The sequence below is a fragment of the Oncorhynchus keta genome, chromosome 18 (genome assembly GCF_023373465.1).
Source record: "Oncorhynchus keta strain PuntledgeMale-10-30-2019 chromosome 18, Oket_V2, whole genome shotgun sequence".
Taxonomy (NCBI): Eukaryota; Metazoa; Chordata; class Actinopteri; order Salmoniformes; family Salmonidae; genus Oncorhynchus; species Oncorhynchus keta.
Window position 1 is genome coordinate 12,533,983 of NC_068438.1, and position 11,525 is coordinate 12,545,507.

Sequence of the window (11,525 nt, forward strand, 5' to 3'; positions counted from 1 at the left end):
CTAATCATTCAGGAGTGAGATCACAGGGTCCTTCACACCTACTGCCTCGAAGTACTAGCACACTGGGATTACTGGGTGAAGAGGCTCCAAACAGAGCTGTAATTACTGTGTTCCTATCCTTAATGCTGGGAAATGGATTAGAATAGAATTGGTAATGAAGCCCAGATGTGTAACGTGCCCCTCCAATAGCCAGAAAACACTGGCAAAGATGTGGACAAAATGCTGTGCCCATTAGACTGGGCATTACTTGTCATCAACTCTAAATGTGTAATCAATTGTGCTAGACACTCCTATAATAACACATCATGGAAATGTACACTACTTGTCAAATGACATGTTTTAATCTCCGTTCCCCCTCTTTACATAAAGCATGCATGCCTACAGCATGAGGCATGAGATTCAGAGATTGAACAGCAGGGAGTTGGCGTTACCTCCGGTCAGATGTGGTCAACTCAGCTTGGAGCGAGCAAGCAAGCCTCTCGTTATCACCACGTTAGTTGTTATGCGTTGACGGGGCATCACTCTCCCGACCTGTCCTCTTGCATTTACCAGGCGCGTAGGCTTGGCTCAAAGGGCCAATCAGCTTTTTAGTCCTTGCTCGCTCGACTTGAGAATAAGGTCGCGGTATTATTCTTTCAAGGTTATTTCCTTCTCTTTAAGGCCTTTATATTCAGATCCTATGGGAGTTTTTCTTTTCACGGCGTTGTTTTGGACCTTAAGTGGAGGTAAGGAAAATCCGTGTTTCATTTGTGAGGCTGCTGATCAATCAATGTATGAGCGTATCCAGTGTTAGATAACGCTTACGTTAGCCGAATCCATAGCCTGCCTGTTCTAACAGCCTTTTTTAGTTATAGCTTTGCTTGGGACATTAGCCAGAACGTGTGATTGTGGGCTATTGATTGCAGTTAAGCGGAATGTTTGTTATTTAGAGGATGTTTCCATTTTTATAATATAGCTTATCAATAAAACGGAGGGGATAATGGATTGTGCGACAATTAAACCAAGAGGAGAAAAGTACAAAAAGGTCAATTGGTAGAATATATCTTAGCTTTTAAGATTTAGGATCAAGATAGACTTGTTACATAATTTGTTTAGAGCGCACCTTATCCAGTCCGTCACAAAATCTGTCCGTTAGCTATACATTTTCCCCGGGCATTGTGACTACATATTGATTGTTATTTAATACATGTGTATTGGAAATAGCCTTATGTAAGAATTACATCATAAATTAAGGGTATTTCTACATCAGCCAACCTAAAATGAAATGATGTTGTCGTGCAAGACGCGATGAAAGCAGGGCACGTACGCTCCTGTAACTGTTAAACCTATTAATAATGCGCGCGGTGTTACAACCATGTACTGTTTGAATATACAAACTATGACCCCATCACCATAGTTTGATGTGACCAGTTTTGCATCGGTGTCGGGGCCTTTCAGGGAGTGTTTTGGGAGTAAAGATGTAATGTTGTGTGTGTGGGGGGCTCTGTACATGTATTATATAACAGTGTTGTATAAAAATATAACTGAGCTTAAGGGTAATGGTCTGTGTATAGTGAAATGTTTAGAGGCGTTACAATCACCAATGTGCATGTGAACATACAGACAGACCCCAGTCTCCGTGCCAATTGCCTTGTGAATAAAGAGGGTGAAGGGAGGTCTGCCAAGCCAATCAACATGTGATTGCAGCTTTATAGGACCTGTGTCCCAGTTTAGGTGGAAGCATAACACGCGCTCTCTCCCACGCAACCTGCAGCCCCGGTTGTTCGCACGTACCTTTGAATTAAGGCCTACCATTGACCTCCATTCTCAATAACCTTAATGAGATATGTCAGGGGATATGACTCAGAGTCGTTTAGCACTTGTGTAAAATTCATTAGATGCCATGTGAGGCTGTTAACTAATAACATGGACATTTCCACTTCCTTGTTGAGGGAGGATTATAAGATCCTGTCCTGTTAGCTGCTTGACATGTGACTGTCTTGGCCTTAAAAATAGACCCTGCTACTTTTAGGCCGAACAATTCAATTACTTTGCTTTTATTTCCTGGCAGTGTTCAATCACCTCACTATGTGTGTGTTTTTGATTTGATTTATTAGGATCCCCATTAGCCGACGCCAATGGCGACAGTTAATCATACTGGGGTCCGACACTTAACGAACAAGACATCACAGACTTACAATACTTTACAATTTACATACATTTAAAAACATGAGCATGTAGTGTGTGTGTGCATCTATTAGTTACACGTACATGTCAGTACATACACACAACAAGTAGGTCACATGGGGGAGAGGCGTTGTGCCGGGAGGTGTTGCTTTAATTGGTTGTTGAAAGCAGGTTTGCTGTCCATTTGCGCTATATGAGATGGAAGGGAGCTCCATGCACTCATGACTCTGTATAATAAAAATCGAATCAAATCAAATGTTTTTTTTGTCACATGCGCCGAATACAACAGGTAGACCTTACCGTGAAATGCTTACTTACAAGCCCTTAACCAACAATGCAATTAAGAAAAATAATAGTGAAGAAAAATGATTTACTCAAACTAAAATAAAAAAATAAGAGACACAATAAAATAACTATAATGAGGCTATTATATACAATGGGTATCGGTACCAAGTCAATGTGCGGGGGTACAGGTTAGTCGCGGTAATTGAGGTAATATGTACATGTAGGTAGGGGTAAAGTGACTATGCATAGATAATAGATAACTGTTTTCTTGAATTTGTTCTGGACCTGGGGACAGTGAAAAGACCCCTGGTGGCATGTCTGGTGGAGTAAGTGTGTGTGTCAGTGCTGTGTGTAAGTTGCCTATGCAAACCATTTGGAATTTCCAACACATGAATGTTTCTTATAAAAAACAAGAAGTGATGCAGTCGGTCTTTCCTCAACTCTTAGACAAGCGAGACTGGCATGCATAGTATTAATATTAGCCCTCTGATTACAATGAAGAGCAAGAAGTGTCGCTCTGTTCTGGACCAGCCTAACTGTGTTTTTCTTTGCAGCACTTGACCATATGACTGGACAATAATCAAGATAAGATAAAACTAGAGCCTGCAGGACTTGCTTTGTGGGCGTGGTGTCAAAAAAGCAGCACCTTTCTTTATTATGGACAGATCTCTCCTCATCTTTACAACCATTTAAACTATATGTTTTTACCATGATCATTTACAATCTAAGGTAATGCCAAGTAAATGTAGTCTCCTCAACTTGTTCAAAAGGCACACCATTTATTACCAGATTCAGCTGAGGTCTTGTAATGGGTGTGTGTTGGTGGGAGGGAAGTCAGGCGCAGGAGAACAAACATGGTATAAACGGAGTCGTTTAATAAGTGCTCACAAAACTCTGAAAACCAAAATAATAAAAGTGGGTACAAAACCCGTCGCACACCAAAACATAACTTGCACATAACATACAATCAAACAATCTCCTACAAGGACATGAGGGGGAACAGAGGGTTAAATACACAACATGTAATTGATGGGATTGGAACCAGGTGTGAAGGAAGACAAGACAAAACCAATGGAAAATGAAAATGGATCAGCGATGGCTAGAAGGTCAGTGAAGTCGACCGCCGAACACCGCCCGAACAAGGGGAGTGACCGACTTCGGTGGAAGTCGTGACGGGTCTAGAATTTAGGAAATGATTTGTACAAAATACAATGCTCTTTGTTTGAGAGATGTTCAGGACCAATTTATTACGGGCCACCAGGGGTCAAAGAAGACTACATTTCTTACGGTACGGGACACCCACGTGCGCGCATGCATTTTTTTTATACTACAAAAATGTTATGATTTTGATTTAATTCTGCATTGCTGACAAGGATATATAATTTTGGCTATTTACATTTACATTTACATTTAAGTCATTTAGCAGACGCTCTTATCCAGAGCGACTTACAAATTGGTGCATTTAATTAGCCTTATGGACGCATTGCCTATGCGTTTTAATGTGGCATAAAATCGACCAGTCATGATATTTAACAAAGGCACTCCTATCACTTAACAAAGGCACTCCTGTAGGCTACCCACGCACATTCAGCATCCAAACCCCAACAGTGCACTGTGCACCTGCAATTTTATGAATGGAAAGAGACTGTTACAAAACACCTATATATAGTGTAATGCAATTCTGTGATTGTCCTTAGGCCTACACGTGTAGCCTGAATTGATGCATCCACTGTTGTCCAAATGCATCTCTGTCTCGGCCACTCATCTCCACCTTGAAAAATGTGTGTTCTCCTTAAACCCCAACACAATTTGGAGCGAATGCCACCCGGTTTCCAGTCAATTCACAAAGTTTCTCATGCGGCTGACATGTAGTAATGTTAAATAATGGTGTAATAGCCTATATTTTCGGTGGGAATGTTGTATTAATTGTGATAGGCTCACGTTTTACCAGTAGGCATACCCCCACTACCATACCGGACCGTATCGCCTTACTTTTACCCCTGCTGGCCACCCATTCCAAATCTGACTTCAAGCCTCTGTTAATGGTTTCAGTGACTTCCTTAGCTGTGGTTGCTGACATGTATATGGTTGAATCATCAACCTACATGGACACACATGCTTTTTTAAATACCAGTGGCAGGTCATTGGTCAAAATAGAAAAGAGTTGAGGGCCTACAGTGCTGCCCTGCAATACACCACACTTTACATGTTTGACATTAGAGAAGTGTCCATTAAAGAAATCCCTTTGAGTTCTATTATATAGATAGCTCTGAATCCACAGTATGGCAGAGGTGGAAAAGCCATAACACATAAATTTTTTCAACATCAGGTTATCGTCAATAATACACGATATATACAAAAGTATGTGGACACCCCTTCAAATTAGTGGATTCGGCTATTTCAGCAATGCCTGTTGCTGACAGGTGTTTAAAATCGAGCACACAGCCATGCAATCTCCATAGACAAATATTTGCAGTAGAATGGCCTTACTGAAGAGGTCAGTGATGTTCGATCTGGCGTCGTCATAGGATGCCACCTTTCCAACAATTAAATTAGTCAGATTTATGCCCTGCTCGAGCTACACCGGTCACCTGTAAATGCTGTTATTGTGAAGTGGGAATTTCTAGGAGCCACAATGGCTCAGGCGTGAAGTGGTAAGCCACACAAGCTTACAGAATGGGACTACAGCGTGCTGAAGAGCGCAGCCCGTAAAAATTGTCTGTCCTCGATTGCAACACTCACTACTGAGTTCCAAAGTGCCCCAATGCATAGAGTTTGGTGGAGGAGGAATAATGGAATATTTCATGGTTAAAGCTAGGCCCCTTAGTTCCAGTGAAGGGAAATCTTAACACTACAGCATACAATTCTAGACGATTCTGCAATTCCAACTTTGTGGCAACAGTTTTGGGAAAGACCTTTCCTGTTTCAGCATGACAATGCCCCTGTGCACAAAGCAAGGTCCATACAGAAATGCTTTGTCGAGATTGGTGTGGAAGAACTTGGTTGGCCTGCACAGAGCCCTGATCTCAACGCCATCGAACAACTTTGGGATGAATTGGAACACCGACTGCGAGCCAGGTCTAATTGCCCAACATCAGTGCCCAACCTCACTAATGATCTTGTGGCTGAATGGAAGCAAGTGCTCGCAGCAATGTTCCAACATCTAGTGGAAAGCCTTCCCAGAAGAGTGGAGGCAGTTATAGCAACAAAGGGGGTACCAACTCCATATGAATGCCAATGATTTTGTAATGAGCTGTTCGGCGAGCAGGTGTCCACATACTCAAAGGCTTCACTGAAATCTAACATTACGCCTTCCACAAGCTTGGTATTATCAGTTTCTTTCAACCAATCATCAGTCATTTGTGTTAGTGCAGGTCATGTTTGGTGCCCTTTCTAAGAATTCTGAAAGTCTGTTGTTAATTTCTTTACAGAGAAATAGCATTCTGTTTGGCCAAACACAATTTCTTCCAACAGTTTGCTAAGAGCAGGCAGCACAACCTGGTCTCAGAGCATTTCATATTATTCTGTATGTAAATCAGTGACACTCCATTTAGTTTGATAAGTTACAATCGTATGCTATGTATTCATTTGTGTATGTCCATCTCCCATTTCGTTTGATATGTTATGAATTACAATTTGTATTATATGTTACGAATTTGCAAAACGTACAATATGTTATGAATGATCAAAACTTACCATATGTTATGACTTTGCAAAACATATGATATGTTACGAATTCTAGCTAGGTGGCTAACGTTATCTAGCTGGCTAATGTTTGCTAGGTTAGGGTTCAGGTTAGGGTTAAGTTTAAGTTTAAAAGTTAGGTTAAAGGCTTAGGGTAAAGGTTAGGGAAAGGGTTAGCTAAAAGGGTTAAGATTAGGGGAAGGGTTAGCTAAAATGATAAGTAGTTGCAAAGTAGCTAAAAAGTAGTAGAGTATTTGCTAATTAGCTAAATTGCTAAAGTTGTAGATGATGAGATTTGAACTCAAAACCAACCACCCTACTGAAGTAATTATCTGTTTTATATAACGTCACATATTATACTAATCTGAGTGTCCCAGATTTACGTTTACTATGTTACGTCTAGTCTAAGAGACCAGGCTGGGCAGCAAGTTGATAGGTCTAGTGTTTGAACCAGTAAAGGCCGCTTTACCACTCTTGGGTAATGGAATGAATTTGGCATCCCTCCAGGCCTGAGGACAAACACTTTCCTCAAGGCTCAGATTAAAGATATGACAGATAGGAGCGGCTATAGAGTCAGCTACCATCTTTAGTAGCTTTCCATCTATATAAGTGTTCAATGCCAGGAGGGTTGTCATTATTGAATCATAACAATAATTTTTCCTCCTCTCCCACATTAACTTTACAAAATACAAACTTGCAATGATTTTCTTTCATTATTTGTATTTTTATGAATGAATACGGTGGCTCACAGTTCGCTGTAAGCATTTCCTGCATAAGTTGGCCCACTTTGCCAATTAACTAATCATTCAAATATTATAATTGTCAACATCAAATGGTTTCAGCGAGTCGGATGTGAAGCCAGACTTATTAGCCACTCCTTTTGCCCCAACTCTTTCAACCATACAGTTTTTCAATTCCTCGTCAATCCATGGAGCCTTAACAGTTCTAACAGTCAGTTTCTTAACAGGTTCATCAGTAATTGGAAGGAGCAATTTCATAAAATCCTCAATTGCAGCACCTGGATGCTCCTTATTTATCACATCAGACCAACAAATATGTTTAACATCATCCACATAAGAGTCACAGCAAAATCATTTGTGTGATCTCATAAACAATATTTTAGGCCCAGCTTTTGGAACTTTGGCTTTCCTGGATATAGCCACTATACTGTGATCATTGCATACAATGGGTACAGATACAGCTTTAGAACAAAGTTCTACAGTATTAGTAAAAATGTGATCGATACATGTGGATGATCTTGTTCATGTAGTGTTTGTAAACACCCTGGTAGGTTGATTAATAACCTGAACCAGATTACACGCACTGGTTACAGTGAAAAGCTTCCTCTTGAGAGGACAGATTAATGAAAACCAGTCAATATTCAGGTCCCCAAGAAAGTAGACCTCTCTGTTTACATCACATACACTATCAAGCATTTCACACACATTATTTAGATACTGACTGTTAGCACATGGTGGCCTATAATAACACCCCAAAATAATAAGCTTTAGATGAAGGTGAACCTGTAACCACAACACTTAAATAACATTTGACATGAGATATTCTCTAAGCATTGCAGGGATATGGATCTGAATATATATATACAGCAACACCTCCCCCATAAGCATTCCTGTCTCTTCTATAGATGCTATATCTTTATCTTGCTACTGCTGTTTCATCAAAGGAATTATTTTATCGAGTCTCTGAAATGGCTAATGTATGATGTTATCTGATTTTAGCAAGTTATTGATTTCATGAAACTTATTTATTTTTAATTATTAATTTTTGGGAACTTTTTACCCCATTTTCTCCCCAACTGGTAGTTATAGTCTTGTCCTATCGCTGCAACTCCCGTATTGACACGGTAGAGGCGAAGGTCGAGAGCCATGCGTCCCCAGAAACACAACCCTGCCAAGCCGCCACTGCTTCTTGACACACTGCTCACTTAACACGGAAACCAGCCACACCAATGTGTCGGAGGAAACACCGTACAACTGGCGACCGTGTCAGTGGGCCTGTGCACGGCCCGCCACAGGAGTCGCTAGAGCACGATGAGACAAGGACATCCCTGCTGGCCAAACCCTCCCCTAACCCAGACAACGCTGGTCCAATTGTGCGCCGCCTCATGGGTTTCTCAGTCACGGCTAGCTGAGACACAGAATTGAACCCGGATCTGTAGTGACGCCTCAAGCACTGCGATGCAGTGCCTTAGACCGCTGCACCTCTTGGGAGGCCTCATGAACCTTATTTCTAAGGCTACATATGTTATCAGAGATAGACACAATGTGTAAAAGAGCAAACAAAGCAAGAGAAAAAAAACGAACATTCAGCAGACACAATATACAATTATTTGGAAAGACTACATTTGTATCTCCCTCTCTACTCTCTCTCTACTCTCACTCTCTCTCTCTCTCTCTCTCTCTCTCTCTCTCTCTCTCTAGTGGGATGCCTGCCTCTATCCTCCTCTCTACAGGTTGGAAAGGTCAGAGACAAAGCATTTGTGTTATCTCTATGATGTTTATTTTGAGTGTATTATAACACTGCTAACATATTGTGTGTAATTGATATTGACACGGTAACTGATAATTGTGTGTGTGTGTGTGTGTGTGTGTGTGTGTGTGTGTGTGTGTGTGTGTGTGTGTGTGTGTGTGTGTGTGTGTGTGTGTGTGTGTGTGTGTGTGTGTGTGTGTGCGTGTGCGTGCTCATGCCCTCAGGTTGCTGACTGTATTCAGGACTCCCTGAATAGTAGTGGCGGTGTGCCACATCCTGGCTGTGACAAACTGAAAACTGGTGACAACTCCTATTTATTTCTCTTATCTGACATAACCTCCTTCAGCTGCACATATGCACTAGACCACACAGTGGTTATATTCACTATAATTTTAATGCGTCAAAATTGAGATTTAGTTTATCATGGCAATGGAATCATGACACTGATTACTGTACGTGAGGAATACCCTTTATTTCATCTTGCTACATTTGACTATAATGTGGTTCAATATTTAATCAATTTAATCAATCTTCCATTACAAATAGTCATGGCAACACCTGTCACTGAGGCGGACAGGTATGATTATGTCTAGTCTGATAAGATGGACATGGTCAGTGTTGAGCAACCAGTGTTGTGTTCTGTTGTGCAGATGATGCTGTCCACAGGCACCAGGGTCTCCTGAGGGAGCTGCAGGAGCTGGCCCAGGAGGGTAAGTCTGACTACAGTTATTAGCTAATACTTTACTACTGAAGTACCCAGGGTGTCCAGACTGGGATCAGAAATTAGTCTGAGTATTTCTAACACACCTGTCAATTTTTTTCTTTGAATTATAATTTGTCGCAAAACCCCCAAATTAGAAATGCCCATTGGCCTTCAGATGGACCAGCCCATTTCTGGAAGTAGCCCTGCCAATGGTGTAATCATCACAGTAATATGGAATATCATAACATACTGACTTATTGAGAGAAACAGTCTAATTGTTGCAATAACTTTGCTATGCTATGTTGGTTTCAGTCAGGTAATTAATTATACATGGAAATCAAGATAAAAATCTTCCTAAACATGTTTTGTTGAACTTGCTGTAATATGCTTTAAATTGTACAGTAACTAACCACCTCAATTTATTTTATTCTTACAGAGAGGGAAAGAGAGAGAGACTATGGGAGGGAGAAAAAGCGAAATGAGGAGAACCAGGCTGAGGGAGAGAGGGACAGAGAGAGGAGGGAGGAGGAGGAGCAGAATGATGACCAGAAGGACACTGAGAAAGAAGAACTGAGAGAGAAAGAGATGAAGGCAGAAGGGGTAGAGGAGGAGAAGGTGGAGATGAAGGACAGAACGAATAAGGAGATGAGAGAAGAGCCCAGACTGGAGGAGAAAAGGGGGGATGAGGAAGAGAACGCGAAGGAGCTGGAGGAGCTCTTCTCAAAGGAGCTAAGGAAGATAGGAGAGGAGGAAAAAGAGGACAGGGAGCTTGAGGAGCTGCTCAAGGAGCTGAAGAAGAAAAGGTATGAGTCGGTGAAGGAGAAAGAGCTCCATAGTGGGTCAGAAGCAGAGGAGGAGAGGAACAAGGATGAGGGGGAGGAGCAGAAAAAGGGAGAGAAAGAGCAGCGAGATATTCTTGAGATTGTAGAGAGGAAACGCAGCAAGGAGAGGAACAACAACGAGGTGGAGCTGCTGGTGGAGAAAGAGAAGGTGGAGCGGGAGCTCAAGGAGCTGCTGGAGGAACAGGACAGCAAGAAGAACGTGGAGAAGGAGAAAGAGAGGGAGGAAAAACAGGAGGAACTAGCGGAGCTCCTCAAAAAGATGAAACGTGTGCAAGAGGAGGAGGAGGAGAGAAAAGAGGAGGAGAAGAGAGAAACTGCCGGGGATGAGGCGAAAGTGGACAATGAGCGTGAGAAGGAGAGAGAGATTCGCAAGGAATTGGAGAAGGTGAAAGCGGGAGAGAGTGAGGAGGTTAAGGATCCTCAGCAGAAGAGAGTGATGGAGAAAGCAAGTGATGAGTCGACACGTCAGTTTGAAAAGGAGAGGAACAGGGACGATGACGATGATGAAGAAGCAGATGAGGCAGATGAGGTTGAAAACAATGAGGATTGGGAAGAGGAAGATGAGGATAAAAAGGAGGATGTTGAGCAGGATGAAGGAGAAGTAAGTGGGCGAGAGTCAACAGGATTTAGCACGGCTGAGTATGTAAAGCTGATACTGTAATTGCTAATTGACTATGTGTGTGTGTGTGTGTGTGTGTGTGTGTGTGTGTGTGTGTGTGTGTGTGTGTGTGTGTGTGTGTGTGTAACACACTTTCTGATCTGTTCTGTGTGCCTACAGGAGCTTCTGGAGATTGAGGCAGAGCTGCGAAAAGTGGCTGCAGAGCTTCGGGAGCTTCACAGGGGTCGTTAAGTTCTAAATTACACACACACACACACACACACACACACACACACACACACACACACACACACACACACACACACACACACACACACACACACACACACACACACACACACACACACACACACACAACACAAGACAGACAGATAACGACCCAGTGCAGCACTCTCTCTCATGCTATCACACACAGAAACACACACAACTAACATGCTTAGTAACATAGTATAATCATAATGCTTTTGATGGGATGTAGTTCTGTAAGTAGTTGCATTTGAGTAAAAACAAACAAGTACACTTCTCCCCATCCCTGCATTCAGAGATTACAAGCTCTTTAGATGTGTCTTTCTGTGTGCTGCCATTATCAAAGATTGTTTAGTAGGCAAGATGTACAACCTTGCACATGTAAAGCTATCGTTAGTCTACATCTCATGATACAAGGTCGTTAAGTGGGAAAGACATCTCCTTTACGGTATGTCTTGTGTATATATTTTGTGCAATAATTAAAAGTCTA

General features: G+C 41.9%; 1 protein-coding gene across 1 annotated transcript; it reads left to right on the forward strand.

Annotated features, from left to right (window-relative positions):
• Nucleotides 1-381: 381 nt before the first annotated feature.
• LOC118396941 (golgin subfamily A member 6-like protein 22) lies at nucleotides 382-11,119 on the forward strand. Its single transcript, XM_052467414.1, has 6 exons — nucleotides 382-725; nucleotides 8,577-8,617; nucleotides 8,850-8,925; nucleotides 9,276-9,335; nucleotides 9,765-10,771; nucleotides 10,949-11,119. The coding sequence occupies exons 1-6, from the start codon at nucleotides 680-682 to the stop codon at nucleotides 11,018-11,020; spliced, it is 1,302 nt and encodes a 433-aa protein (XP_052323374.1). The 5' UTR covers nucleotides 382-679; the 3' UTR covers nucleotides 11,021-11,119.
• Nucleotides 11,120-11,525: the final 406 nt, after the last annotated feature.

Bases quoted from the DNA above. Each gene is read 5' to 3' on its own strand.
- LOC118396941 (XM_052467414.1), top strand. From the start codon at position 680: ATGGGAGTTTTTCTTTTCACGGCGTTGTTTTGGACCTTAAGTGGAG. The intron at 8,618-8,849 runs GTCAGAGACAAA...TCATGCCCTCAG, and splicing joins CCTCTCTACAGGTTGGAAAG to GTTGCTGACTGTATTCAGGA. The intron at 10,772-10,948 runs GTAAGTGGGCGA...GTGTGCCTACAG, and splicing joins TTGAGCAGGATGAAGGAGAA to GAGCTTCTGGAGATTGAGGC.